The sequence below is a fragment of the Lithobates pipiens genome, unplaced genomic scaffold (assembly GCF_037356315.1).
Source record: "Lithobates pipiens isolate NorthernLeopardFrog02 unplaced genomic scaffold, aLitPip1_a1.2 Scaffold_22, whole genome shotgun sequence".
NCBI classification, from domain to species: Eukaryota; Metazoa; Chordata; class Amphibia; order Anura; family Ranidae; genus Lithobates; species Lithobates pipiens.
In genome coordinates, this window is record NW_027507784.1 from 91,462,660 (window position 1) to 91,487,280 (window position 24,621).

Here is a 24,621-nt window from a genome sequence, read left to right on the forward strand (position 1 = left end):
TTGCAGAGTTTCCTTACACTGTAATGACCTGTACACACGGTCGGAAATTCCGATGGAAAAAGTCCGATCGGATCATGTTGTCGGAAAATCCGATCGTGTGTGGGCTCTATCTGACTTGTTCCATCTGATTTTACGACGCAAAAAGTTTGAGCGCAGGATCTAAAATTTTCTGACAGCAAAATCCGATCGCATAAATTCCGATCGTGTGTAGACAATTCCGAAGTGCCACACATGCTCAGAATAAACTAAGAGACAAAAGCTATTGGCTACTGGCCCGTTTATAGCCCTGACGTACGTGTTTGACGTCACCTCGTTCAGAACGATCGGATTTTCCAACAACTTTGTCCGACCGTGTGTATGCAACACAAATTTCAGACAAAATCCGTCAGAAAAATATCAGATGGATTTTGTGGTCGGAATGTCCGACCGTGTGTATGGGGCATAAGGGGGACCCTGAGAACCCTGATTTAATGGGGGACACTGAGAACACATTACACTCTTGACTTAGACAGCTACAGACAGCAACCCTGCTGGGAGTCTGGTCGGAAACCCGGACACATGATTCAAAACCCGAACTGTCCGGGTGAATCCCAGACAGGTGGCAACCCTAGCCCAAAGCCTGTTGGCACAGGTCCTGAAGCAGACCTGTTGCTCCAGTTGCATGGACTTGTCTACTAGCACCTCCGGCATTGACCATTATTGAGTCCAGCATCATTAGTGAATTTGACTCTCAAGCTTTGGACATACAATACTATTGTTTTTTTGTTGTTTTCTGCTGCCTGTATTAATTTCAGATAACTCACATGTGGATTTGGTGTTGCCGGTCTTCTTGGATTTGTACCAGATGGTCATGCAGTCCTCTTGCAGCTTGAAGTACCTCTGTTTCTTCCAGCTGCGTGACTTGACTTTCCTCATCATAGACCCAGCCTGCATGAGCTGCAGGTTCTCATCCAGCTGCACACCTGCAGAAACCAACATTTTGTAGATTTAGGTGTCGTTTGTGACTAATGCATTGACAGGCGTTTTAAAAATGCGTGGACAAAAGAGAATACATTGTTTTTTAATAGGATTATTTCCCACCAATCGGTGTGTAATAAAATGTGTACTGCATTGTGGGTGTGATGGTCTTGTCAAGTCAATTCAGTTTTTAAAAACCCTTAATGGTATGTAGCACTACCCCTCTAAATCTGTTTTTTTTTTGGGCCTATGCCTCCATTCACAGCATGCAAAGACAGGCACACTGCATTTACTCACTCAGCCAACAAGATCATCGAATACCTCCTGCCAATATCCTTCCAGGAAAGGCCATCTTAATGCATAGACACCCCTTGGCACTGCCCAGGGGCCCCAGGTGCATGGTGGCCCCATGATAATCTTGCCTTACATCGTACTTGCCAACTATCCCAAATTTGCTGGGGCAGTTATGTTTTTTACTAAGCTGTCCCAGGATGGACACATCCCAGCAGCATCCTGGAACCTGTACTGTGCCTTCCTGACCTCCCCTGTACTGTGCCTTCTGGACCTCCTCTGTATTGTGCCTTCCTGACTTCCCCTGTACTGTGCCTTCCTGACCTCCCCTGTACTGTGCCTTCCTGACCTCCCCTGTACTGTGCCTTCCTGACCTCCCCTGTACTGTGCCTTCTGGACCTTCTCTGTATTGTACCTTCCTGAGTTCCCCTGTACTGTGCCTTTCTGACCTCCCCTGTACTGTGCCTTTCTGACCTCCCCTGTACTGTGCCTTCCTGACCTCCCCTGTACTGTGCCTTCCTGACCTCCCCTGTACTGTGCCTTCCTGACCTCCCCTGTACTGTGCCTTCTGGACCTTCTCTGTATTGTGCCTTTCTGACCTCCCCTGTACTGTGCCTTTCTGACCTCCCCTGTACTGTGCCTTTCTGACCTCCCATGTACTGTGTCTTCCTGACCTCCCCGTACTGTGCCTTCCTGACCTCCCCTGTACTGTGCCTTTCTGACCTCTTCTGTATTGGGCCTTCCTGACCTCCCCTGTACTGTGCCTTTCTGACCTCCCCTGTACTGTGTCTTCCTGACCTCCCCTGTACTGTGCCTTCCTGACCTCCCCTGTACTGTGCCTTCTGGACCTCCTCTGTATTGTGCCTTCCTGACCTCCCCTGTACTGTGCCTTCTGGACCTCCTCTGTATTGTGCCTTCCTGACTTCCCCTGTACTGTGCCTTCCTGACCTCCCCTGTACTGTGCCTTTCTGACCTCCCCTGTACTGAGCCTTTCTGACCTCCCCTGTACTGTGCCTTTCTGACCTTCCCTGTACTGTGTCTTCCTGACCTCCCCGTACTGTGCCTTCCTGACCTCCCCTGTACTGTGCCTTTCTGACCTCTGTACTGTGCCTTTCTGACCTCTTCTGTATTGTGCCTTTCTGACCTCCCCTGTACTGTGTCTTTCTGACCTCCCCTGTACTGTGCCTTTCTGACCTCCCCTGTACTGTGTCTTCCTGACCTCCCCTGTATTGTGCCTTCCTGACCTCCCCTGTACTGTGCCTTTCTGACCTCCCCTGTACTGTGCCTTCCTGACCTTCCCTGTGCTGTGCCTTTCTGACCTCCCCTGTGCTGTGCCTTTCTGACCTCCTCTGTACTGTGCCTTCCTGAACTCCTCGGTACTGTGCCTTCATGACCTCTCCTGTACTCTGCCTATCTGACCTCCTCTATACTGTGTCTTTCTGACCTCCCCTGTGCTGTGCCTTCCTGACCTCCCCTGTACTGTGCCTTCCTGACCTCTCCTGTACTGTACCTTCCTGACCTCTCCTGTACTGTACCTTCCTGACCTCCCCTGTACTGTGCCTTTCTGACCTCCCCTGTACTGTCTTCTTGATCTCCCCTGTACTGTCTTCCTGACCTCCCCTGTACTGTGCCTTTCTGACCTCCTCTGTACTGTGCCTTCCTGAAATCTCCTGTACTGTGCCTTCCTGAACCCCCATGTACTGTGCCTTCCTGACCTCCCATGTACTGTGCCTTCCTGACCTCCCATGTACTGTGCCTTCCTGAACTCCTCTGTACTGTGCCTTTCTGACCTTCCCTCTACTGTGCCTTCCTGACCTCCCATGTACTGTGCCTTCCTGAACTCCTCTGTACTGTGCCTTTCTGACCTCCTCTTAACTGTGCCTTTTTGACCACCTCTCTACTGTGCCTTTCTGACCTTCCCCCTACTGTGCCTGTCTGAGCCCCCCTCCCCCCTGTACTGTGCCCTATAGTCATTTTCTCATTGTTTAAAATAGATTTTATTGAAAGTACTAATAAATATATGTTTAATTCTATCAACTATTGAAACTTTAACTCTGGAGAGCAGGTGTGTAAATTGGGGCAGGCTGGTAGGGGCCCCATTGCATTACTTTGCCGAGGGGGGCCCAAGACGGCTCTGCCTCCAGGCTCTTCCTAGTGATGGAGATGTCGACTCACACTGTACTATCAGCCTGCCCATAGATGGTTTCTTATCTCAACGGGTTCAGCAGGGACTCGAACCATCTATGGCTGGCTTAACTATTTACTGTATCCCTATTGCATACGTTGTCCATGCTCATTTACTAGGAAGGATAGCTTATGTATTTGTATACTGTATGCATATTTTGTAATACTTTATATGTAATGTTTTGTTTTCCTATTGTAAGTAGTTGTATGCATAGCTCCCAACTGTCCAGTGGCGTCAGGAGGGGGGGCTGGGGGGCTGGAGCACCGAATGGGTCCCCAAAAAGGCCTGGGTGTCAGGCATGCACAATTTAATTGTTAACCCCGAGCTCTGTAGAGCGGGGACCGATCCGTTACCAAGTGCGGACGAGTCACATAGCAGGTCGCGCCTTCTAGAGCCTGCAGCGCCTATGATGGACATCCTACTGGTTCAATGGCGGGACCACGGGACATCCATCATAGGCGCTGCAGGCTCCAGAAGGCGGGAATTATAATGCGGCCGCCGTGCCACATCGGTCCCTGCTCGGCGCTCGGGCGGGTGGCTCTCCTCCTCTCCTCTGGCTGCCTCGCACACCACAGCTGAGCTGCTGCTGCAGGACACAACATGAAGTCTGTCTCCTGGTCAGGTAGGTCAGTGTGTGTATGTCAGTGTATGTCAGGTAGGTAGGTCAGGTAGGTAGGTCAGTGTATGTAGGTCAGGTAGGTAGGTCAGTGTATGTAGGTCAGGTAGGTAGGTCAGTGTATGTAGGTCAGTGTATGTAGGTCAGGTAGGTAGGTCAGTGTATGTAGGCCAGGTAGGTAAAAATAAATATATTTTTGCGCTATTATGTGAATATAAATACAAACAACTGCTGCAAACACCGAATGTGGGTCAATCCATACCCATACACAAGCATATAAAGCATAAAGGAATGGCTGGTGCTGCGCCGTTAAAAAAAAATTATAAGTAACTAAAGCTTCATAAACTAATAAAAAACACTGTGCAATATTGCTAAAGTGCTAAAGGTATATGTGCAAAGTAAATGATGATCACAAGGATGAATACTGACACATCCTATGCCCAACTACTGCTAATAGGTGTCCCTTGTTCCTATCTCATAAAGTTGGGAGGTATGGTACTATTTTGCTTTGTATCTTTTTTTTAAGGTTACTTTACAGCAAAGAAAGTAGCGTTTCTGAATCACGGGCAGAATGACGACGATTCTTGCCCGCAAAACGGAACTCTGAGGTGTGAATGGAGCCTTATGCCGCATACAGACGATCGGAATTTACGGCAACAAATGTTCGATGTGAGCTTGTTGTCGGAAAATCCGACCCTGTGTAGGCTTTATCGGACATTTTCTGTTGGAATTTCCGACAACAAAAATTTGAGATCTGGATCTCAAATTTTTCGTCAACGAAATCCGTTGTCGGAAATTCCGATCGTGTGTACACAATTCCGACGCACAAAATTCCACGCATGCTCGCAATCAAGCAGAAGAGCCGCACTGGCTATAGAACTGCCTTTTTCTAGTCCCGTCGTATGTGTTGTACGTCACCGCGTTCTTGAGGGTCGGAATTTCCGACAACATTTGTGTGACCGTGTGCATGTAAGACGAGTTTGAGCCAACATCCGAATGAAAAAAATCCACGGTTTTTGTTGTCGCATTAGGGTTTTAAGAAGAACAAAATGAAAAACACGAGAACACTCAGCGAAACACTCGAGATAGCTACACACGGTAAACTGTTATGCCGCGTACACATGATCGGAATTTTGGTTGGAATGCTGATGGTTTTTCAGACGGAATTCCGATGGGATTCCGCTCAAGCTGTCTTGCATACACACGGTCACACAAAAGTTGTATAACCTTTCGACCGTCAAGAACGTGGTGACGTACAACTCTACGACGAACGAGAAAATGAAGTTCAATGCTTCCGAGCATGCGTCGAATTGTTTCCGAGCATGCGTAGGAATTTTGCGCGTTGGAATTTGCACAGACGAATTTCCGATCTGAACTTTTTTCTGACCGAAAAATCGAGAACTTTTTCCGACCAAAAGCTCTCATCAGACTTTTGCTGGCGGAATTTCAGATGGGGGCATTCTGATGGGGGAATGCGGGGCTGGGGAAAAAAAATGTGCTACAACTGAGGCCGCAAACTCTGAACTGCGACTTCGCGGGGTCGAATGTAGACTTTATGCGCGTACACACGACCAGATTTTTTCGACGGACTAGGTCCGACGGACTTTCGGCGGAGTTCCGACGGACTTTCCGAACGAACAGACTTGGCCACACACAAGCTCCCCAAAGTCAGATGGATTAGAACGTGATGACATACGACCGGACTAGAATAAGGAAGTTCATAGCCAGTAGCCAATAGCTGCCGTAGCGTCGGTTTTAGTCCATCGGACTAGCATACACACGAACTGATTTTTCGACTGGACTCAAGTCCGTCGGAAAGATTTGAAACATGTTTTATTTCTAGGTCCGTTGGACTTTTGGGGAAAAAAAAGTCAGCGGGAGCCCCACACACGATCGGAATATCCGATGGACTCATTCCATTGCACCTAGGCCGTCGAAAAAGTCCAGCCGTGTATACGCGGCATTAGAGACGGGTTCTCTTTGTCTGTGTGTGAGATACTGACCCCCCTGAAAAAATAGAAGACATTACAACTATTACTTTTCTAAAACTTTTCAACAAAAAGGAAAACAAAACTGCAGTGAGACAATTTCTCCTCCTAGTCAGTCCAAAGGGCTTGTTGACCCCCATCAGTGCCAGACAGATTAATTTTCTAAATCCATCGCTCCGCTAATTCATCCTACTAATTACAGCTAAGAGATACCATTTCTAATAAGAAACTCCATTTAATCCACTTTAAAACTCATTTCTATTCTTTACCATCGCCCTGGTAGACATTTCCAGGGTCAGACCACACATTGGGGGAGGGGATGGGCGCTCTATAAAAGCTAATATTAAAATTTGGATTTCAACAAGATTGGGTTTTGCTGTTCATAAACCCCCCGGGCACATCTATTATTTAAACTGACCACGCCTGTTACTGTCTGATTGTACAATCTTCTTTAAAACGAAACCCTAATGCTCCATACACATGGACATTCCGACCACAACATTTCCAGTGGATTTTTGCCGAAACTTGTCTTGCACACACACGGTCGCACAAAGTTGTTGGAAAATCCGATCATTCAGGAACGAGGTGGCCCAGAACGCGTACGGCGGGACTACGTAGGGGCCAATAGCCAATATCTTTCGTCTCCAAATTTTCTTCTGAGCATGCGTGGCACTTTGTGTGTCGGTATTCACTACACACGATCGGAAAAAGTCTGATCGGATTTTGTTGTCGGAAAATTTTAGATCCAGCTCTCAAACTTTTTCCATCGGAAATTCCGACAGAAAAAGTCCGATAGAGTCCACAAACGATTGGATTTTCCGACAACATAATCCGATCTGACTTTTTCCGTCGCTATTTCCGACCGTGTGTATGGGGCATTAGATAAATAAATATAATCTAAGTCCATTCCTCATGTGTATTCTTCCTTGAATCTCGGTGAGCTTTGTGTATTTCCTCAAGATCTGTGCAGTAATCCAGTGTGAGACTTCCTGTAATAAAGACCACTCACTGCTGCTCTCTCTCCTTGTGCAGGGTGACCAGTCTTGTCTCCGCCCCCTCCTGTAGTTTTCTACAGGCAGCTTGTAGTGGGTGGAGCCTGCTGGGCTCATCCTACATCTCTGCTCTCTCTCCTTGTGCAGGGTGACTGGTCTTGTCTCCGCCCCCCTCCTGCAGAGGGTGGTGTCTGCTAGGCCCCGCCCACAGCTCTGCTCTCTCTCTCTCCTTGTGCAGGGAGACTGGTCTTGTCTCCGCCCCCTCCTGTCGTTTTCTACAGGCAGCCTGTAGTGGGTTGGTCTTGCTTGGGCCCCTCCCACAGCTCTGCTCTCTGCACAGGCCATGTACAGCGCAGTGATGATGTCGCTGCTATTTTATAAGTTAATAACTTGGTTTGCAAAGTCATTTGGCATACACAAAATGGGTTTATATCCTTTGTGGCTCTCGAGGATATTATCCACTTGCCGACCGCCGCACACGCCGATATATACATGGGCACAATGGCAGCTTTGGGCAAATGTGCGTACCTGTACGCCCCTTTAATTTGCAGGGCTAGTGGGCACGCGCCCGCCACGTACAGCGTGACCGTGCCCGTGGCCGCACAATTGTCAGTTAAAGCGGCACAGTGCCGAATCGCAAAAAGTGCTCTGGTCAGGAAGTGGGTAAAATCTTCCAGGGCTGAAGTGGTTAAACACTCACTGTCCACTATATTAGGTACACCTTGCTAGTACCGGGTTGGACCCCCTTTTGCCTTCATTCTTTGTGGCATAGATTCTACAAGGTGTTGGAGACATTCCTCAGAGATTTTACTCCATATTGATATGATAACATCACACAGTTGCTGCAGTTTTGTCAGCTGCACATCCATGATGGGAATCTTCCACCACATCCCAAAGGTGCTCTATTGGATGAGATCTGGTGAGTGTGGAGGCCATTGGAGGACAGGGACCTCATTGTCCAGTGGTGAGATGATTGGAGCTTTGTGACATGGTGCATTATCCTGCTGGAAGGAGCCATCAGAGGATGGGGACACTGTAGTCATAAAGGGATGGACATGGTCAGCAACAATACTCCGTGGGGTTTAAACCATGCTCAATTGGTACCAAGGGGCCAAAAGTGTGCCAAGAAAATATCCCCCCACACCATTACACCCCCACCACCAGCCTGAACCGGTGATACAAGGCAGGATGGATCCATGATTTCATGTTGTTTATGCCAAATTCCGACCCAACCATCTGAATGTTGGAGCTGAGATCGAGACTCATCCGTCCAGGCAACGTGTTTCCAATCTTCTGTTGTCCAATTTTGGTGATCCTGTGCCAATTGTAGCCTCAGTTTCCTGTTCTTAGCTGACAGGAGTGGCACCCGGTGTGGTCTTCTGCTGCTGTAGCCCATCTGCTTCAAGGGTCGATGCGTTGTGCGTTCAGAGATGGTATTCTGCATACCTTGGATGTAACAAGTGGCCATTTGACTTACTATTGACTTTCTATCATCTGGAACCAGTCTGCCCATTCTCCTTTGACATTAATAAGGCGCTTTCCTCCACACAACTGCCACTTACTGGATATTTTCTCTTTTTCGGACCATTCTCTGTAAAACCGAGAGATGGTTGTGTGGGAAGATCCCAGTAGATCAGCAGTTTTTGAAATACTCAGACCAGCCTGTCTGGCAACAACAACCATGCCACATTCAAAGGCAATTAACCCTTTAACCACTTAAGGACCGAGCCTCTTTTTCAGACTCTGCGTTTACATGTTTAAACCAGTTTTTTCTGCTAGAAAATTACTTAGAACCCCAAAACATTTTATATTGTTTTTTTCTAACACCCTAGAGAATAAAATGGCGGTCATTGCAATACTTTTTTTCACATCGTATTTGCGCAGCGGTCTTACAAGCGCACTTTTTTTTTGAAAAAATTCACTTTTTTGAATAAAAAAATAAGACATCAGTAAAATTAGCCCAATTTTTTTTTATATTGTGGAAGATAATGTTACGCTGAGTAAATTGATACCACACATGTCACGCTTAAAAATTGCGCCCGCTCGTGGAATGGCGTCAAACTTTTAGCCTCAAAAATCTCCATAAGCGACATTTAAAAGAATTCTACAGGTTGCATTTTTTGTGTTACAGAGGAGGTCTATGGCTAGAATTATTGCTCTCACTCTACCAATCGCGGCGATACCTCACATGTGTTATTTGACCGCCGTTTTCATATGCGGGCGCTACTCACGTATGCGCTCGCTTCTGCACGCGAGCTCGTCGTGACGGGGTGTTTTTAAAAACCTTTTTTTTTTATTTATTTTAATTTATTTTATTTATTTTTACACTGTTTTAAAAAAAAATGGATCACTTTTATTCCTATTACAAGGAATAGGGAGGTGTGCCCAGAAGATGGTGGGAGAGCCCATAAGTAGTCTGAGACCTGGTAGCAAAGTGCCACGTTCCTGGGTCCACTTCTTCAGGAGGGGACCCCAGTGCAGGTGCGGTGGGGGGGGGCAGAAAATCTAGAGGAGTCAGTGAGGACATCAAGGTCCTAGCAAGGCTTAGCTGGGGGGCCTACCGAAGAACTAATTTCCAGGTAGTGAGCTGGATCAAGAAAAGGCTTACTGGAGGGTGCCAGGAGGAAGCTGGTGGGAAGAAGTCCAACTGTCCTGTGGCTGAGTGAGTACAAGGCCCCAGTGCTGCAGAATGTGGGTGTGGTGCTTTGAGACTCTGGAAGGGGTACAGGACACAGTCAGGTTAAAGATCTAGCGAGACTACTTTTTACCAGTGCAGTACAGCCAAGAGTTGTGCATAGCAGCCAGACGTCAAGCAGTCCTGAAGTTGTACGCTTTTCGGTGATTCCATGCTCACATCCCTGTCCAAGTTTCGGTTCCAATAAAATCCCTAATAAGAAACCTCTAGACCACATGTGTCAAACACAAGGCCCGTGTGCTGAATCTGGTCCCCCAGGCCATTTCATGTGACCCTCACACTAGGGTGACCAGACGTCCCCGGGTTTTGTCCCAGGGCCGATCCTGGGTGGGCGCACAACAAGCTGAGGCAGAGGGAGGGCACCCAGGACCGGCTCTACCATGGGTCCCGCTGGGCTGTCTCGGATGGGGAGGGGGAGCTGCCCAATTATAAAGCGTGGGGATCTCCTGCTTACCTGTCTGTCAGATGAAGTCCCGCCTCCTGGGCCGGCTCCTATGATAGGCAGCACACTGGTGATGTCTATCATAGAAGGCGGGACTTCTTCTGAGGACAGCGGCCGTGTGGTTTAAACAGTTGATCCCGGTGTCTTGTCATATAAGGTCCCCCATCCGATAGTGTCCGCTGTGTACTGCGCATGCGCAGTACACAGCTACACAGATTCCGAAAATTGTCGAGGATGAACGGCGCCTGCGCCGTGAGTCCAGGTTCCATCCCCACTATCCAAGTGGACATAGAGTAGGAATATAAAAGAGCCGAGCGCAGCGAGGCCGAGCCGGAAGCGTGGCGAGCGAAGCTCGCCCGCGAGGGGCCCTCTAATATTCACAACCCTATGTCCGCTTGGATGGTGGGGCTACCACCTCCACTCACGGCGCAGGCGCCGTTGAACTTCAGAGATTTTCCAAAGCTTCGTCCGCCCCGTACTGCGAATGCGCAGTACGGGGCGGTTGCTATATGATGGACGGACACTATATGGCACAACACCGGCATTATATATTCTGCTCTCCTCACTCGCTATGCACTGATCACAGGTAAGGATGAGCTGCTGGGCACTGATAGGCTGCATTGAGGGGCACTGATCAGGCTGCATTGATGGGCACTGAACAGGATGAGCTTATGGGTACTGAACAGGCTGCACTGAGGAGCACTGAACAGGCTGAGCTTATGGGTACTGAACAGACTGAGTTTATGGGCACTGAACTGGCTGAGTTAATGGGCACTGAACAGACTGCATTGATGGGCACTGAACAGAATGAACTGATGGACACTGAAAAGGTTGAGCACAGACAGAACACTGTGACAGAACCAGTGATGTGCAACCCTCCTTATAAGACATTTATAAACTCGGAAATTTAAATTTCTAAATTCCGAAAATTCTAAAATCTGAAATAATAACTAATAATAACTTAACTATTACTAACTATTAAATTATAGGTATTGGAGTTTCCTTTTAAATTTGTCTGTTAGTGAACGTAACGAATTTATCCGAAGTTACAAATTATCCGAAATAACGAATGCCGTATCTAAACGAATGTAACGTAACAAATTAATGATAATGAATAACAATAATCATTATAATAATAATAATACAACTTATTATTATTATTATTTATTAATTTGTTCCATTCACTTTGTTTAGATGCGGCATTCATTATTTAGGATTATTCGTAACTTCGGATAAATCAGTATTCGTTACGTTCACTAACAGCCAAATTTGAAAGGAAATTCGAATACCTATAATTTAATAGTTAAAGTGGTTGTAAACCCTTACAACCAACTTTGACCAAGAGGTAAGCCTAGATTAAGGCTTACCTGTAGGTCCAAGAAATATCTCCTAAACCTACACGGTTTAGGAGATATTTGCCGAAAGACAGGCACCGCTGTCTACGGCGCATGCGCCGTAGACAGTGGCGCGCAGGCGCACTGAGCACACCGCGGTCAACGGTGATATGCCGCGAGTGGCGGCTCCCGTGCGCATGCGCGGGAGTGACGTCATTGCGGCTTCACCGAATGACAGCGGCAGAGCAGCGAGACCCACAGAGAAGATGGATGCGCCGGACTACAGGGGACAGCGGTGACTTCGCTGGCTCCTGTGTCAGGTAAGTGACACATAATGGACTACTATGCGATGCATAATAGTCCATTATGCTTTACCTTTGCAGGGAATGAAAGAGGAAGTAAACTCATCAGGGTTTACTTCCTCTTTAAGATATTATTAGTTAGTTATTATTTCTGATTTTCAAATTTTCAGGTTTTTCAAGTTTCAAATTAAATTTTTTTTTTCGAATTTATGAATACCTATAATTTAATAATTTGTTATTATTAGTTAGTTAGTTATTCTTTTCAATTTTCAGATTTTCGAATTTACGAATTGCGATCATAACGAATGATCCCAAAAAAGAACCCCCCCCCCAAAAAAAACAAAATCAACGAAAATTAACAAATTTTTCAATAGTGCGCATGTCTACAAGTGGCTGTGTGTTTTCTAAAGGGTCTGTGTGGGGTGGGGGGGGGGGGGGGTGGTAGGACCAAAATACCAGCCGCTCCTGCGGGGATGGGGAGGGGTAGGGCTACCCAAGTATGGTGACCCATAGATTTACCAGGCAAGGTTCTACCTCCAAAGCCTAATCAGTTTGTATCCTATACACTACATACAGGTAGTTGTTAGACGATTGTACAAGCAGATCTCAATGTGTATATCCTGCTGGGGTCCATGGTACAGATATTGAGCAACTATAAAATGTATGGCTAGTTTTACTTAGTGATAAGTTACTGGCACGCTTGGCATTTCATTGATCTGAAGGTAAACGCAATAAATAGTGATTGATGACACAGCCTGATGTACATTGAATTATACACTAAAGCCTATTGCTGGAAACCTCTGCATGGCATTCTTCCTGGTAATGAGCGGTTCTACTTACGGACGTAGCACGGAGCAGTCATTGTTCAGGCGTTACACACTCAGCTCTCCCGTCATCTAAAGACAAAGACAAAATACATATTGCTGAAATAGACGATCATACATCACATGGACCTGTGTCATGAATATTGCCTTTGTTATTGGAAAGGCACCATGGTTACAGAAAAATATGAGAAAATCATTTCATCCAAACTGGGGGGGGGGGGGTCCCAACTGGATGGTGTTCCATGATATATCTGCAAATAGCTAGAAGGGATCAGCTAGAGAAGTCTTTCACAGCCCATACAGTGCCTTGCAAAAATATTGACCCCCCCCCCCCCCCCCCTTGGCATTTTTCGTGTTTTGTTGCCTCACAACCTGGAATGAACATGGATTGTTTGAGGATTTGCATCATTTAATTTACAGAACATGCCCACAACTTTGAATTTTTTTTCCCATCCATTGTGAAGTAAACAACAAATAGGACAAAATAACAGAAAAAGTCAATGTGCATAACTATTCACCCCCCTAAAGTCAATAATTTGTAGAGCCACCTTTTGCAGCTATCACAGCTCCAAGTCGCTTTGGATAAGTCTCTATGAGTCTTGCCACATCTTACCACTGGGATTTTTGGCCATTCCTTCTTGTAAAACTGCTCCAGCTCCTTCACGTTGGATGGTTTGCGCTTGTGACCAGCACTCTTTAAGTCTGACCCCAGATTTTCTTTTGGATTGAGGTCTGGGCTTTGACTAGGCCATTCCAACACATTTACATGTTTCCCCTTAAACCACTCAAGTGTTGCTTTAGCAGTGTGTTTGGGGTCATTGTCCTGCTGGAAGGTGAACCTCCTTCTTAGCCTCAAATCACACACAGAGTGGTACAGGTTTTGCTCAAGAAAATCCCTGTATTTAGCACCATCCATCTTTCCCTCAACTCTGACCAGTTTTCCGACTGCTGAAAAATATCCCCACAGCATGATGCTGCCACCACCATGTTTCACAGTGGGGATGGTGTTCTTTGGGTGATGTGATGGGTTTGCGCCAGACATAGCGTTTTCTTTAATGGCCAAAAAGTTCAGTTTTAGTCTCATCAGACCAGAGCACCTTCCTCCATACATTTGGGAATTCTCCCACATGTCTTTTCCCAAACTCAAAATTCACCATTTTGTTTTTTGCTGAAAGTAATGTCTTTCTTCTGGCCACTCTGCCATAAAGCCCAACTCTATGGAGCGTACGGCTCATTGTCGTCCTATGTACAGATACTCCAGTCTCTGCTGTGGAACTCTGCAGCTCCTCTAGGGTTATCTTAGGTCTCTGTGCTCCTCTCTGATTAATGCCCTCCTTGCCCGGTCCGTGAGTTTTGGTGTGCAGCCGTCTCTTGGCAGGTTTGCTGTTGTGCCATGTTCTTTCCATTTGGTAATGATAGATCTGATGGTGCTCCTAGGGATCATCAAAGATTTGGATATTTTTTTATAACCTAACCCTGACTTGTACTTCTCAACAACATTGTCCCTTACATGTTTGGAGAGTTCCTTGGTCTTCAGTGTTTGGTTAGTGGTGCCTCTTGCTTAGGTGTTGCAGCCTCTGGGGCCTTTCACAAAGGTGTGTATATGTAATGACAGATCATGTGACACTTAGACTGCACACAGGTGGACATCATTTCACTAATTATGTGACTTCTGGAGGTAATTAGTTAAACCAGAGCTTTTTATGGGCTTCATAACAAAGGGGGGTGAATACATACGCACATGGCAATTATCATTTTTTTTATTTCTGAAAAATAGTTTTATGTATATATTTTTCTAATTTTACTTCACCAACTTAGACTATCGTGTTCTGATCCATCACATATAATTCAGATTAAAAAAAACATTGAACTAAAGGCTGTAAAGTAACAAAATAGGTACAAAGCCAAGGGGGGTGAATACTTTTGCAAGGCACTGTACCAGTTCCCTCCCAGGTGCACAGTCATATGAAGACATAGAGTTTACCATTATTGGTATCATTGAAAGTGAAAGTAAAAGAAAATCCAAAATTTTGGGTTTCCCCCAAAAAAGTAATCTTCCAATGGGGAGGACACTAGTTCTGGTGACCTGGGGATTTCCTCTGACTTCCTGTTTGGCTATGGGACAGGAAGTGAAGGGAAAATCATTACAATGGGCCACAGATGGCGAAAAAAATTTATTTTAACCTCCCCTAACTCGATTCAAAATTTAAAAAAAAAAGTTTTGCCTGTTGTTCTTCTACCACTTGCACACCAGTGTAGCAGTTTTTTGCTACAAGGGGCATCTGTTCACCGGATCACACACATATATATATATATATATATATATGTATGTGTGTGTGTTTGTGTGTTTTTGGCAATTCCGCCAGCAGGGAGCGTGCGTGCATTGTCTGAGAACCACTTCTGCTTTGAATATTCATAGTAGTAGCCGATCTGCGGGTGCCAGGCACTCTATGTCTTCTGTCACCCACCGATCATCGGTGAAGAACACAGATAGCCTCTCTGCCTACTGTATGTAAACAAGGCAGATCACCGTTCTGGCGAGGGGATGGATTCTGTGTTCAGGGACTTAATTCTATTTCTTCCCCTAGTAAAAACAGCACACAGTGTACACTAAAACACTGGCTAGGCGCACAATTAACCCTTTTATCACCCTAGATGTTTTAACCCCTTCCCAGCCAATGTCATTAGTACAGTGACAGTGTATATTTTTAGCACAGATCACTGCATTAGTATCACTGGTTCCCACAAAGTGTCAGAACCGTCACTTAATGTCGGATTGTCTGCTGGTTGTCAGTCTGGGGGGTGTTTAATGTATTATCAGATTTAGAGCCACTAACAAACTGAAGCCAAGCTCCAGCTCGCACTTTATAATCATTTACATCAAGTCGTATTTTTCCCTTTTGGGATAAAGGTATTACATGAATAAATAAAAGCGGATTATTTTAACCACTTGCCTACTGGACACTTTCACCCTCTTACTGCCCAGGTAAATTTTCAGCTTTCAGCACTCTCACAATTTGAACACTGTACCCATATGAAGTTTTCATCATTTTTTTCACATTAACAGGCCTTTCTTTTGGTGGTATTTAATCATCACTGGGTGTTTAATTTTTTTGCTAAACAAACCCAAAAATGTAGAAAAGTTTGAAAAAAACAAAAACTTTTTTTCATAGTTTGTTATAAAATTTAGCAAACAGGTAATTCTTCTTCTTCTCCTTCATTGATGCATGCTGATGAGGCGGCACTGATGGGCACTGATTAGGAGGCACTGATGAGGTTTCACTGATAGGCGCCACTGATAGGCACTGGTAGGTGGACTGATAGGCAGCACTGATATGTGACACTGATGGGAACTGATTGGCAGCACTGATAGGTGGCACTGGTGGGCACTGATGAGCAGTGCTGATGGGCACTGATAGGCGGCAGTGGTAGGCAGATGTTAGGGCCGATGTTCCTTTAACAGAAGCCGGTTATCAGCTAAAGGCCCCTTTCACACTGGGGCAGTTTTCAGACGCTACAGCGCTAAAAACAGCGCCTGAAAAAAACGGCCCCTTTCACTCCAGTGTGAAAGCCAGAGGGCTTTCACATTGGAGTGGTGCGCTAGCAGGGCGGTGAAAAAAGTCCTGCTAGCCGCATCTTTGGAGCGGTGAAAGGAGCGGTGTATTCACCTCTCCTAAACAGCTCCTACCCATTGAAATCAATAGGACATAGCGGGTATACCGCCGGCAAAGTGCCGCTGCAGCGGTGCTTTGCAGGCGGTTTTAACCCTTTTTCGGCCGCTAGCGGGGGTTAAAACCACCCCGCTAGTGGCTGCATACCGCCTCTAAAACAACGGTAAAGCGCCGCTAAAAATAGCGGAGCTTTACCGCCGACGCCGCTCCCGCCCCAGTGTGAAAGGGGCCTTATTCTTTTCTCCTCTGCAAAAGACTTGAGACTGGGGCGGAAGTTCACCTTCCAGCAGGACAACGACCCTAAACATACAGCCAGAGCTACAATGGAATGGTTTACATCAAAGCATATTCATGTGTTAGAATGGCCCAGTCACAGTCCAGACCTAAATCCAATTGAGAATCTGTGGCAAGACTTGAAAATTACTGTTCACAGACGCTCTCCATCCAATCTGACAGAACTTGAGATATTTTGGAAAGAAGAATGGGCAAAAAATGCCCCTCTCTAGATGTGCAAAGCTGGTAGAGACATCCCCAAAAAGACTTGCAGCAGTAATTGCAGAGAAAGGAGGTTCTACAAAGTATTGACTCCGGGGGGCGCCATACAAATGTACCCCCCACACTTTTCAGACATTTATTTGTATAAAAAAATGTTGAAAACCATTTATCATTTTCCTTCCACTTCACAATGATGTGCCACTTTGTGTTGGTCTATCACATAAAATCCCAATAAAATACATTTACGTTTTTGGTTGTAACATGACAAAATGTGGAAAATTTCTTGGGGGTATGAATACTTTTTCAATGCACTGTAGATGGGGTGACTGCATTTGTTTTCCTTTTATTTTTATTTTTTTCCCCTCTGCTTTCACACTTTTCACATATGTATTTGTAAAAAAAATGTTGAAAACCATTTATCATTTTCCTTACACTTCACAATTATGTGCCACTTTGTGTTGGTCTATCACATAAAATCCCAATAAAATACATTTACGTTTTTAGTTGTAACATGACAAAATGTGGAAAATAGTGGTATGAATACTTTTTTAAGGCACTGTACATCGCATGATCAGCTGTCATTGGCGGACAGCTGATCACCCTGTAAAGAGCCGATGTGATTGGTCCTTTAACCCGATCTGTGATCAGCCAAATTACAGAGTGTGCTGCCTGGGTGCAGGACGGGAGGATGCCCGCCCCCCCCCCCCCCGCACAGCCTATCACTTGGAAGATCAGTGTGCTGCTCTCTTTCCTTCCCTAGATGCAGCTGGGAACAGAGCGTATGTAATGACTTATAAAAAAAAGGGGAAAAAAAGGTATTGATAATGTTTTTCTTTTTATATTTATACACAAATGTGTTGAATTACATTTCTATTTTTCATGTAAACTGATACATTCTGCTGGAGAGCGTGTGCTTTTGAATAAAAATAGACTTGCTGTCTGGTTTACCAGATAAAAATCGAGGAAATAAAGCTTAAAAAAAAGAAAACTAGTGCAGCCATCCCATCTAAGAATTGGTAAGCTGCAATATAATAAATGTATGCTTTGGGTTTAATACCGCTGTAAGCACTCCTGGGTTGCGAAACGCATCGAGTCAACTGCAAGCAGTTTTATGGTCCTTCCTTCATCCAGTTCACATAGAATATGACAAACCCTGCAATGGAAGGTCAGTGTAACAATAAGTAAAGGGTTTTCCTTTAATAGATACGGACATGAGAGCTCTGCATTGCTGCACAGCTCCAGGTTCAGATCTCGGTTAGCAGGTTAAAGGTACGTTCATCATCCATCATTATGCTCATCCGGATGAAGGCAGATGGGAGAGAAAATTACATTGGTGGACAAATAATAAGGTTAATCCGGGCCAGAGATTACACCAGACTCTCCGGCGGGCACAGCGGGATATTCTCTACTGAACATGGAGCGCGCAATTACATTTTAGGGCAAGGTGATTGGATTTGTAAAATGCTCAATCTAAAGAGCCCCAGTAAAAATAATAAAAAATAAGGTTAAACCTGACCCCTTTATGTATATACTGTATACCTCTATAATGTGTTCTCTATCTATGCAGTATGTGCTCCGTTCACTCATAATCTTCCCACTTCACACACATTCTTTAACTACTTCAGTACCGGGGCACTTACACCCCCTTCCTGTCCAGGTCAATTTTCAGTTTTCAGCGCTGTCACTGTTTAACTGACAATTGTGCGGCGGTCATGCTACACTGTACCCAAACAGTTCCCACAAATAGAGCTTTCTTTTGGTGGTATTTTGATCACCTCTGCGATTTTAATTTTTTTGCTAAACAAATAAAAAAAAGACATCAAATTAAAAAACAAAACAAAAAAAAAGTTTTTCTTTTGTTTCTGTTATGAAATTTTGTAAATAAGTAAGTTTTCTCCTTCACTGATGGGCACTGATAAGGTGGCACCAATGAGGTGGCACTGATGGGCACTGACGGTCAGGCATGTACTGGCCATAGGGACTATAGGGAGTTTCCCGGTGGGCCGATGGCTCAGTGGGCCGGTTTCAGTGACAGCCAGTGGCATCGCTGGGGGGGACTTTTGGGGCTATAGCCCCGAATCTGGGGCCCATAGCCCCGAGTCAGTCCAGGAGTCCCCAACCACAGGGTCCCGGCCCACTACCTGCCCTCTTTCTGGTGACCCTGATGTAAGGGGGGGCTCTCCGTGGACCCGGATGTAAGGGGGGGCTCTGTGGGGACCCGGATGTAAGGGGTTGGCTCTCTAGGGACCCTGATGTAAGGTGGATGATCTCTGGGGACTCTGATGTAAGAGGGGCACTCTGGGGACCCTGATGTAAAGGGAAGGCTATATGGGGACCCTGATGTAAGGGGAGGCTCTCTGGGGATCCTGATGTAAGTGGGGGGCTCTCTGGGGACCCTGATGTAAGGAGGGGCTCTCTGGGGACCCTGATGTAAGGGGAGGCTCTCTGGGGACCCTGATGTAATTGGGGGACTCTCTGGGGACCCAGATGTAAGGAGGGGCTCTCTGGGGACCCTGATGTAAGGGGGGCTTTTTTGAGCAATTGCGTACAGTTTATATACTGTTTTTTGCGTGTTTGCAAAATTTAAGTGGGCCGGTCTGGATGAAGTCCAGGGCCAAATTTTTGTCCCAGTCCAGCCCTGCTGACGGTGGCACTGATATGCAGCACTGATGGGCATTGATAGGCGGCACTGATAGGCACTCTTGGGTAGCACTGGTGGGCACTGATAGGTGACACTGATGGAAACTGAAAGGCTGCACTGATGGGCACTGATGAGATAGATAGATGGCACTGATAGGCATCACTGATGGCACTGTCAGGATTTGAGGATGGGCACTGATTGACAGTTGCCTGGGCACAGAATGGCATCTGCCTGGGCACTGATTGGCATTTCCCTGGTGGTCAAGGGTGGCATACCTGGTGGTCCAGTGTGGTGGCCATCCCTGGTGGTCCTAGTGGCATCCTGGTGGTCCTGAGTGGGCATCCGAGGGGGGGGGGCTGCGCTGATAAACAATCAGCACAGACCCCCTTTGTCAGGAGAGCAGAAGATTGGCTCTCCTCTACATGTATCTGTCAGACGCGAGTGAGGAAAAGCCGATCAACAGGTCTTTCTGTTTACATCGTGATCAGTCGTGATTGGACACAGCTGATCACATGGTAAAGAATCTCCGTCAGAGGCTCTTTACTGAGATTGGTGTAGCGGTGTGTTAGACTGTCACACTGCTCCACTAATAGCCGCGATGCGCACCTCCACGGGCGCACAGTGGCTTTTATTCTGCTGGACCTCATATGATGCCCAGTCAGGATAACGCAGCCACCACCTGGCCGCCATTCTGCTATAGGCCGGGCGGCAAGTGGTTAAAGAGGTATTAAACCTAAAAACAAAAATGTAATATATTGCATCAATTCTTAGATGTGATGGCTGCATTCATTTCCTTTTTTTCTTTTTTTTATCCTTTATTTTTACCTGCTGATCCTGCCAGTAAGGGCTTTGGTGGCTTAAGAGCAATCTGTCCATGTGTCTGGCCCCCTAGTCTATTCCCTCATCCATGTCTTTATGGACCTTGCTTTGTGCATTGGTGCGCAGTCATGTTGGAACAGGAAGGGGCCATCACCAAACTGTTCCCACAAAGTTGGGAGCATGAAATTGTCCAAAATGTCTTGGTATGCTGACGTCTTAGGAGTTCTCTTCACTGGAACTAATGCCGCGTACACATGACCAGACTTTTCAACATCAAAAGCCAGACAGAATGATTCCGGCAGACCATTCGATCGTGTGTGGGCTGCAGCGGACTTTTGATTTGCAAAAGTCTGATAGACTTTAGAAATGGAACATGTTTCAAATTTTTCCGCCAGAACTCTGCCGGACCCAGTTCCTACCGAGAAATCCACTCGTGTGTGTGCTAGTCCGACGGACAAAAACCAACGCGAGGGCAGCTATTGGCTACTGGCTATGAACTTCCTTAATCTAGTCCAGTCGTACGTCATCACGTGTGAATCTGTCGGACTTTGGTGTGATTGTGTGTGGCCAAGTCCGTTCATTCAGGAAAGTCCGTCAGAACTCTGTCAGAACTCCGTCGAAAGTCTGTCGGACCTAGTCCCTCAAAAAGTCTGGTCGTGTGTACGCGGCATTAGGAGCCAAACCCAACCCCTGAAGAACAACCCCCACACCATAATCCCCCCTCCACCAAATGATTTGGACCAGTCCACAATCTCCTATTGCCTGGGGGCCCCATAATCTCCTATTGCCTGGGGGCCCCATAATCTTCTCCTATTGCCTGGGGGCCCCATAATCTCTTATTGCCTGGGGGCCCTATAATCTCCTATTGCCTGGGGGCCCCATAATCTTCTCCTATTGCCCAGGGGCCCCATAACCTATTGCCCGTGGGCCCCATAATCTTCTCCTATTGCCCTGGGGTCCCATAATCTCCTATTGCCCGGGGGCCCCATAATCATCTCCTATTGCCCGTGGGCCCCATAATCTCCTATTGCCTGGGGGCCCCATAATCTTCTTCTATTGCCTGGGGGCCCCATAATCTTCTCCTATTGCCTGGGGGCCCCATAATATCCTATTGCCTGGGGGCCCCATAATCTTCTCCTATTGCCCGGGGGCCCCATAATCTCCTATTGCCTGGGGGCCCCATAATCTTCTCCTATTGCCTGGGGGCCCCATAATCTTCTCCTATTGCCCGGGGGCCCCATAATCTTCTCCTATTGCCCGGGGGTCCCATAATCTCCTATTGCCTGGGGGCCCCATAATCTCCTATTGCCCGGGGGCCCCATAATCTCCTATTGCCCGGGGTCCCATAATCTCCTATTGCCCGGGGGCCCCATAATCTCCTATTGCCTGGGGGCCCCATAATCTTCTCCTATTGCCCAGGGGCCCCATAATCTCCTATTGCCCGGGGGCCCCATGAGTTGTCAGTCCGCCCTTGAGTTCAGCTTTAGGTTTCTAGTTTTTGGTTGGAAATGTCCTTTAAGATAAAGGACACACATTGGCCACCAACTAGGCCGCCACATGAGCTGCACCCTACTTTTGTTGTAAGGGGAAGGGAGCTGAAAGCCGCCACTTTCTACAAAGAAGACGAGGAGTGTTGGACTGACCTGATAGAAAGGGGAGCTGGCTGCCTCCCAGGTCTCAGGATTCCGGTCGGCTCATATTTCCAGCACACCAATAACCAGCCGCTTAATGAGCTTTCTGCATCAGATCCACCTTTGTGTGTCATTTAATTAGGATGGGTCCTGGCAGAGCGTGCCTTCCTGCAAGAGGGAGAAATAGCATTATTGTTAGCGGGAGAGACGGCTCTCGTATGATCAGGGATGTACAGAGCCTAGGGAATACCCCACAATTACTGACCGATGAACTGGCTGCATGCATACAAGGTTACACGCTAACGCAGCAGTGGAAAGAGGCTTCGGTTTCACCTTCACCCGCTTGGCGAAGCAAAAAAAAAAAAAAAGTTTGAAACCATGTGATCAGGAAAACTAAAGTGTGTGTACATTGCAGGCCAAGGATTATTTCTGCCAAAAGATATTTTGATAAAGCAGTATTCAACCCAAAAAAAAAAATTTGTATATATTGCAGTTTACCAATCCTTAAAGTAGATGTAGGGGCTGCATTAGTCTTCTTTTTTTTTTTAGGCTTTTCTTTTTCCTTTATGTCCTGTACACACAGTCGGACATTCCGACCACAAAATCCGTCGGATTTTTTTCAGACGGATTTTGTCCAAAACTGGTGTTGCATACACACGGACGGACAAAATTGTCGGAAAATCTGATCGTTCAGGAACGTGATGACGTTCGTTCGTTAGGTCGGGACTACGTTGAGGCTAGTAGCCAATAGCTTTGGTCTCGTAATTTGATCTGAGCATGCGTGGCACTTTGTCTGATCGGAAATTCTCTACAAATGATCGGAAAAAGTCTGATCGGATTTTTCTGATCGGATCCTGCTCTCAAATTTTTTTCCATCGGAATTTCGGACGGAAAAAGTCTGATAGGGCCCACACATGATTGGATTTTCCGACAATATAATCCGATCGGACCTTTTCCATCGGAAATTCCGACCGTGTGTACAAGGCATAAGGCTCCGTTCGCATATAATTATAGGCTTAATTATAGTGGCGGCCCGTAATGCAGGGTGCAGGGGGGCGCCGCCAGTGTTAATTTCGTTGACTAAAACATTTTAGTCGACTAAATGAATATTATTTTAGTCGACTAAAATACGACTAAAACTAATACAACTGAAATGACTAAAATACGACTAAAACTAAAATGCCAGCTGACTTTATGTTCCCAAAAGTCCAAAAGACCTAGAAATAAAACATGTTGTTTCAAATCTATCCGACGGACTAAAAATCAGGGAATCCGTTCGTCTGTGTGCTAGTCTGACGGACCAAATATGACGTAAAGGCAGCTATTGGCTACTGGCTATTGAACTTCCTTGTTTCGTCCAGTTTACGTCATCACGTTCAAAATGAACGGACTTTCGAACGGACTTAGTCCAGTCGTGTGTCGCCAAGTCCGTTTCATTCCGAAAGTCCATCGGGAAGACAGTCGGACTTAGTCCGTCGAAAAGTCCGGTCGTGTGCACGGGGCATAAGACTAAAACTAAATTGAAATTTGACTTCAAAATTAACACTGGTCTGTAGTGCATGTTCATACCTCAATGTAATAATAAATAACATATTTGATTTTTCACTCCAGCAGTATATAATGAGTTTGTCAATGGTAGAGAATTGTTAACTAATGCATTACAATTGAATTACACCCATTAGATTTTAGACGACTAAAATTAGTTTTAGTAGACTAAAATGTACTGGAGATTTAGTCGACTAAATACAACTAAAACTAAAACAATTGCAGAAGACTAAAATGTGACTAAAACTAAAATGCCATTTTAGTCCTAAGACTAAAACTAAATCGAAATTCGCTGCCAAAATTAACACTGGGTGCCGCTGCCCCTCCCCCCAATCCATGCGTCCGGCCCCCTAATCTACATGCAGTGCGTCGGACACGAGGATTCCGATGGGTTTTTTTTTTAAGCACGTGGTTGGAGGCTCTAATTGGCTTCAAAAAAGGGTCTCGGTGCGCAGTGAGCCCATCCACTTGTCAGGGCCATCTTAATGCAAGGGCACTCCTGGGCACTGCCCAGGGACTCCAGGTAAATGGGGGGGCCCCACAATAATCGTGCATTACATCATCCGGATTTGCTGGGACAGTCATGCTTTTTACTAAACAATGTTCCAATATGCTTGTGTCCAGGGAAACTTCCCAGAACATATACTGTGCCCTCCTGAGCCCAGTATTGTGCCCTCCTGACCCCCCCCCCCCCCCGTACTGTGCCCTTTGTGTTGCCTAGTCTTTGATTTATTATGGAATATTTTCCATTTGTAAAATCGATTTTATTGAAAGTATTAATGAATATATGTTTAATTCTATCAACTATTTATGCTTGAAATTAGGTGCATAAATTGGCACAAGCTGGTAAGGGCCCCAGGGCAATACTTTGCCCAGGGGCCCTGATGTTATTAAGACGGCCCTGCCACTCCACTTGTGTGACAGTATCGAATAAATATTCGCTATTGTCACACTGATTCTCCTCCTGGCCAATCAAGCGTGTCCTGAGACCCATTTCCCAATTGGCTGAAAGGAGAAGCGATCCTCATCCCAGGAGGAAGAGGGAGGAGACGCATGGCCGCCTTGATGCTTGCGCCATAGATGGGGTTAGTGAAGGGCTGGTAACCAACCTATCGGGAGGCGGGGGTGTGTGACCCGACTGCCCGAGGGGGGGTGTATGTTTTTTGCATTGTTTGCTGTCCCGCCCCCAGCTG

At 46.2% G+C, this 24,621-nt stretch overlaps 1 protein-coding gene across 2 annotated transcripts in view; it reads right to left on the minus strand.

Moving 5' to 3' along the window:
- The window catches only part of PLCD4 (phospholipase C delta 4), a 149,228-nt gene that overhangs the window by 82,919 nt on the left and 41,688 nt on the right, over positions 1 to 24,621 (minus strand). Inside the window, exons 2-4 of one of the 2 annotated variants that reach the window (XM_077447883.1) lie at positions 21,896 to 22,051; positions 12,643 to 12,698; positions 804 to 962 (exon numbers count right to left, since the gene is read on the minus strand). In XM_077447883.1, the coding sequence (XP_077304009.1) occupies positions 804 to 962; positions 12,643 to 12,664 (181 nt within the window). In that variant the 5' untranslated portion in view covers positions 12,665 to 12,698; positions 21,896 to 22,051. The remainder of the gene's footprint in view (positions 1 to 803; positions 963 to 12,642; positions 12,699 to 21,895; positions 22,052 to 24,621) is intronic. The other variant, XM_077447884.1, reaches the window with a different exon arrangement.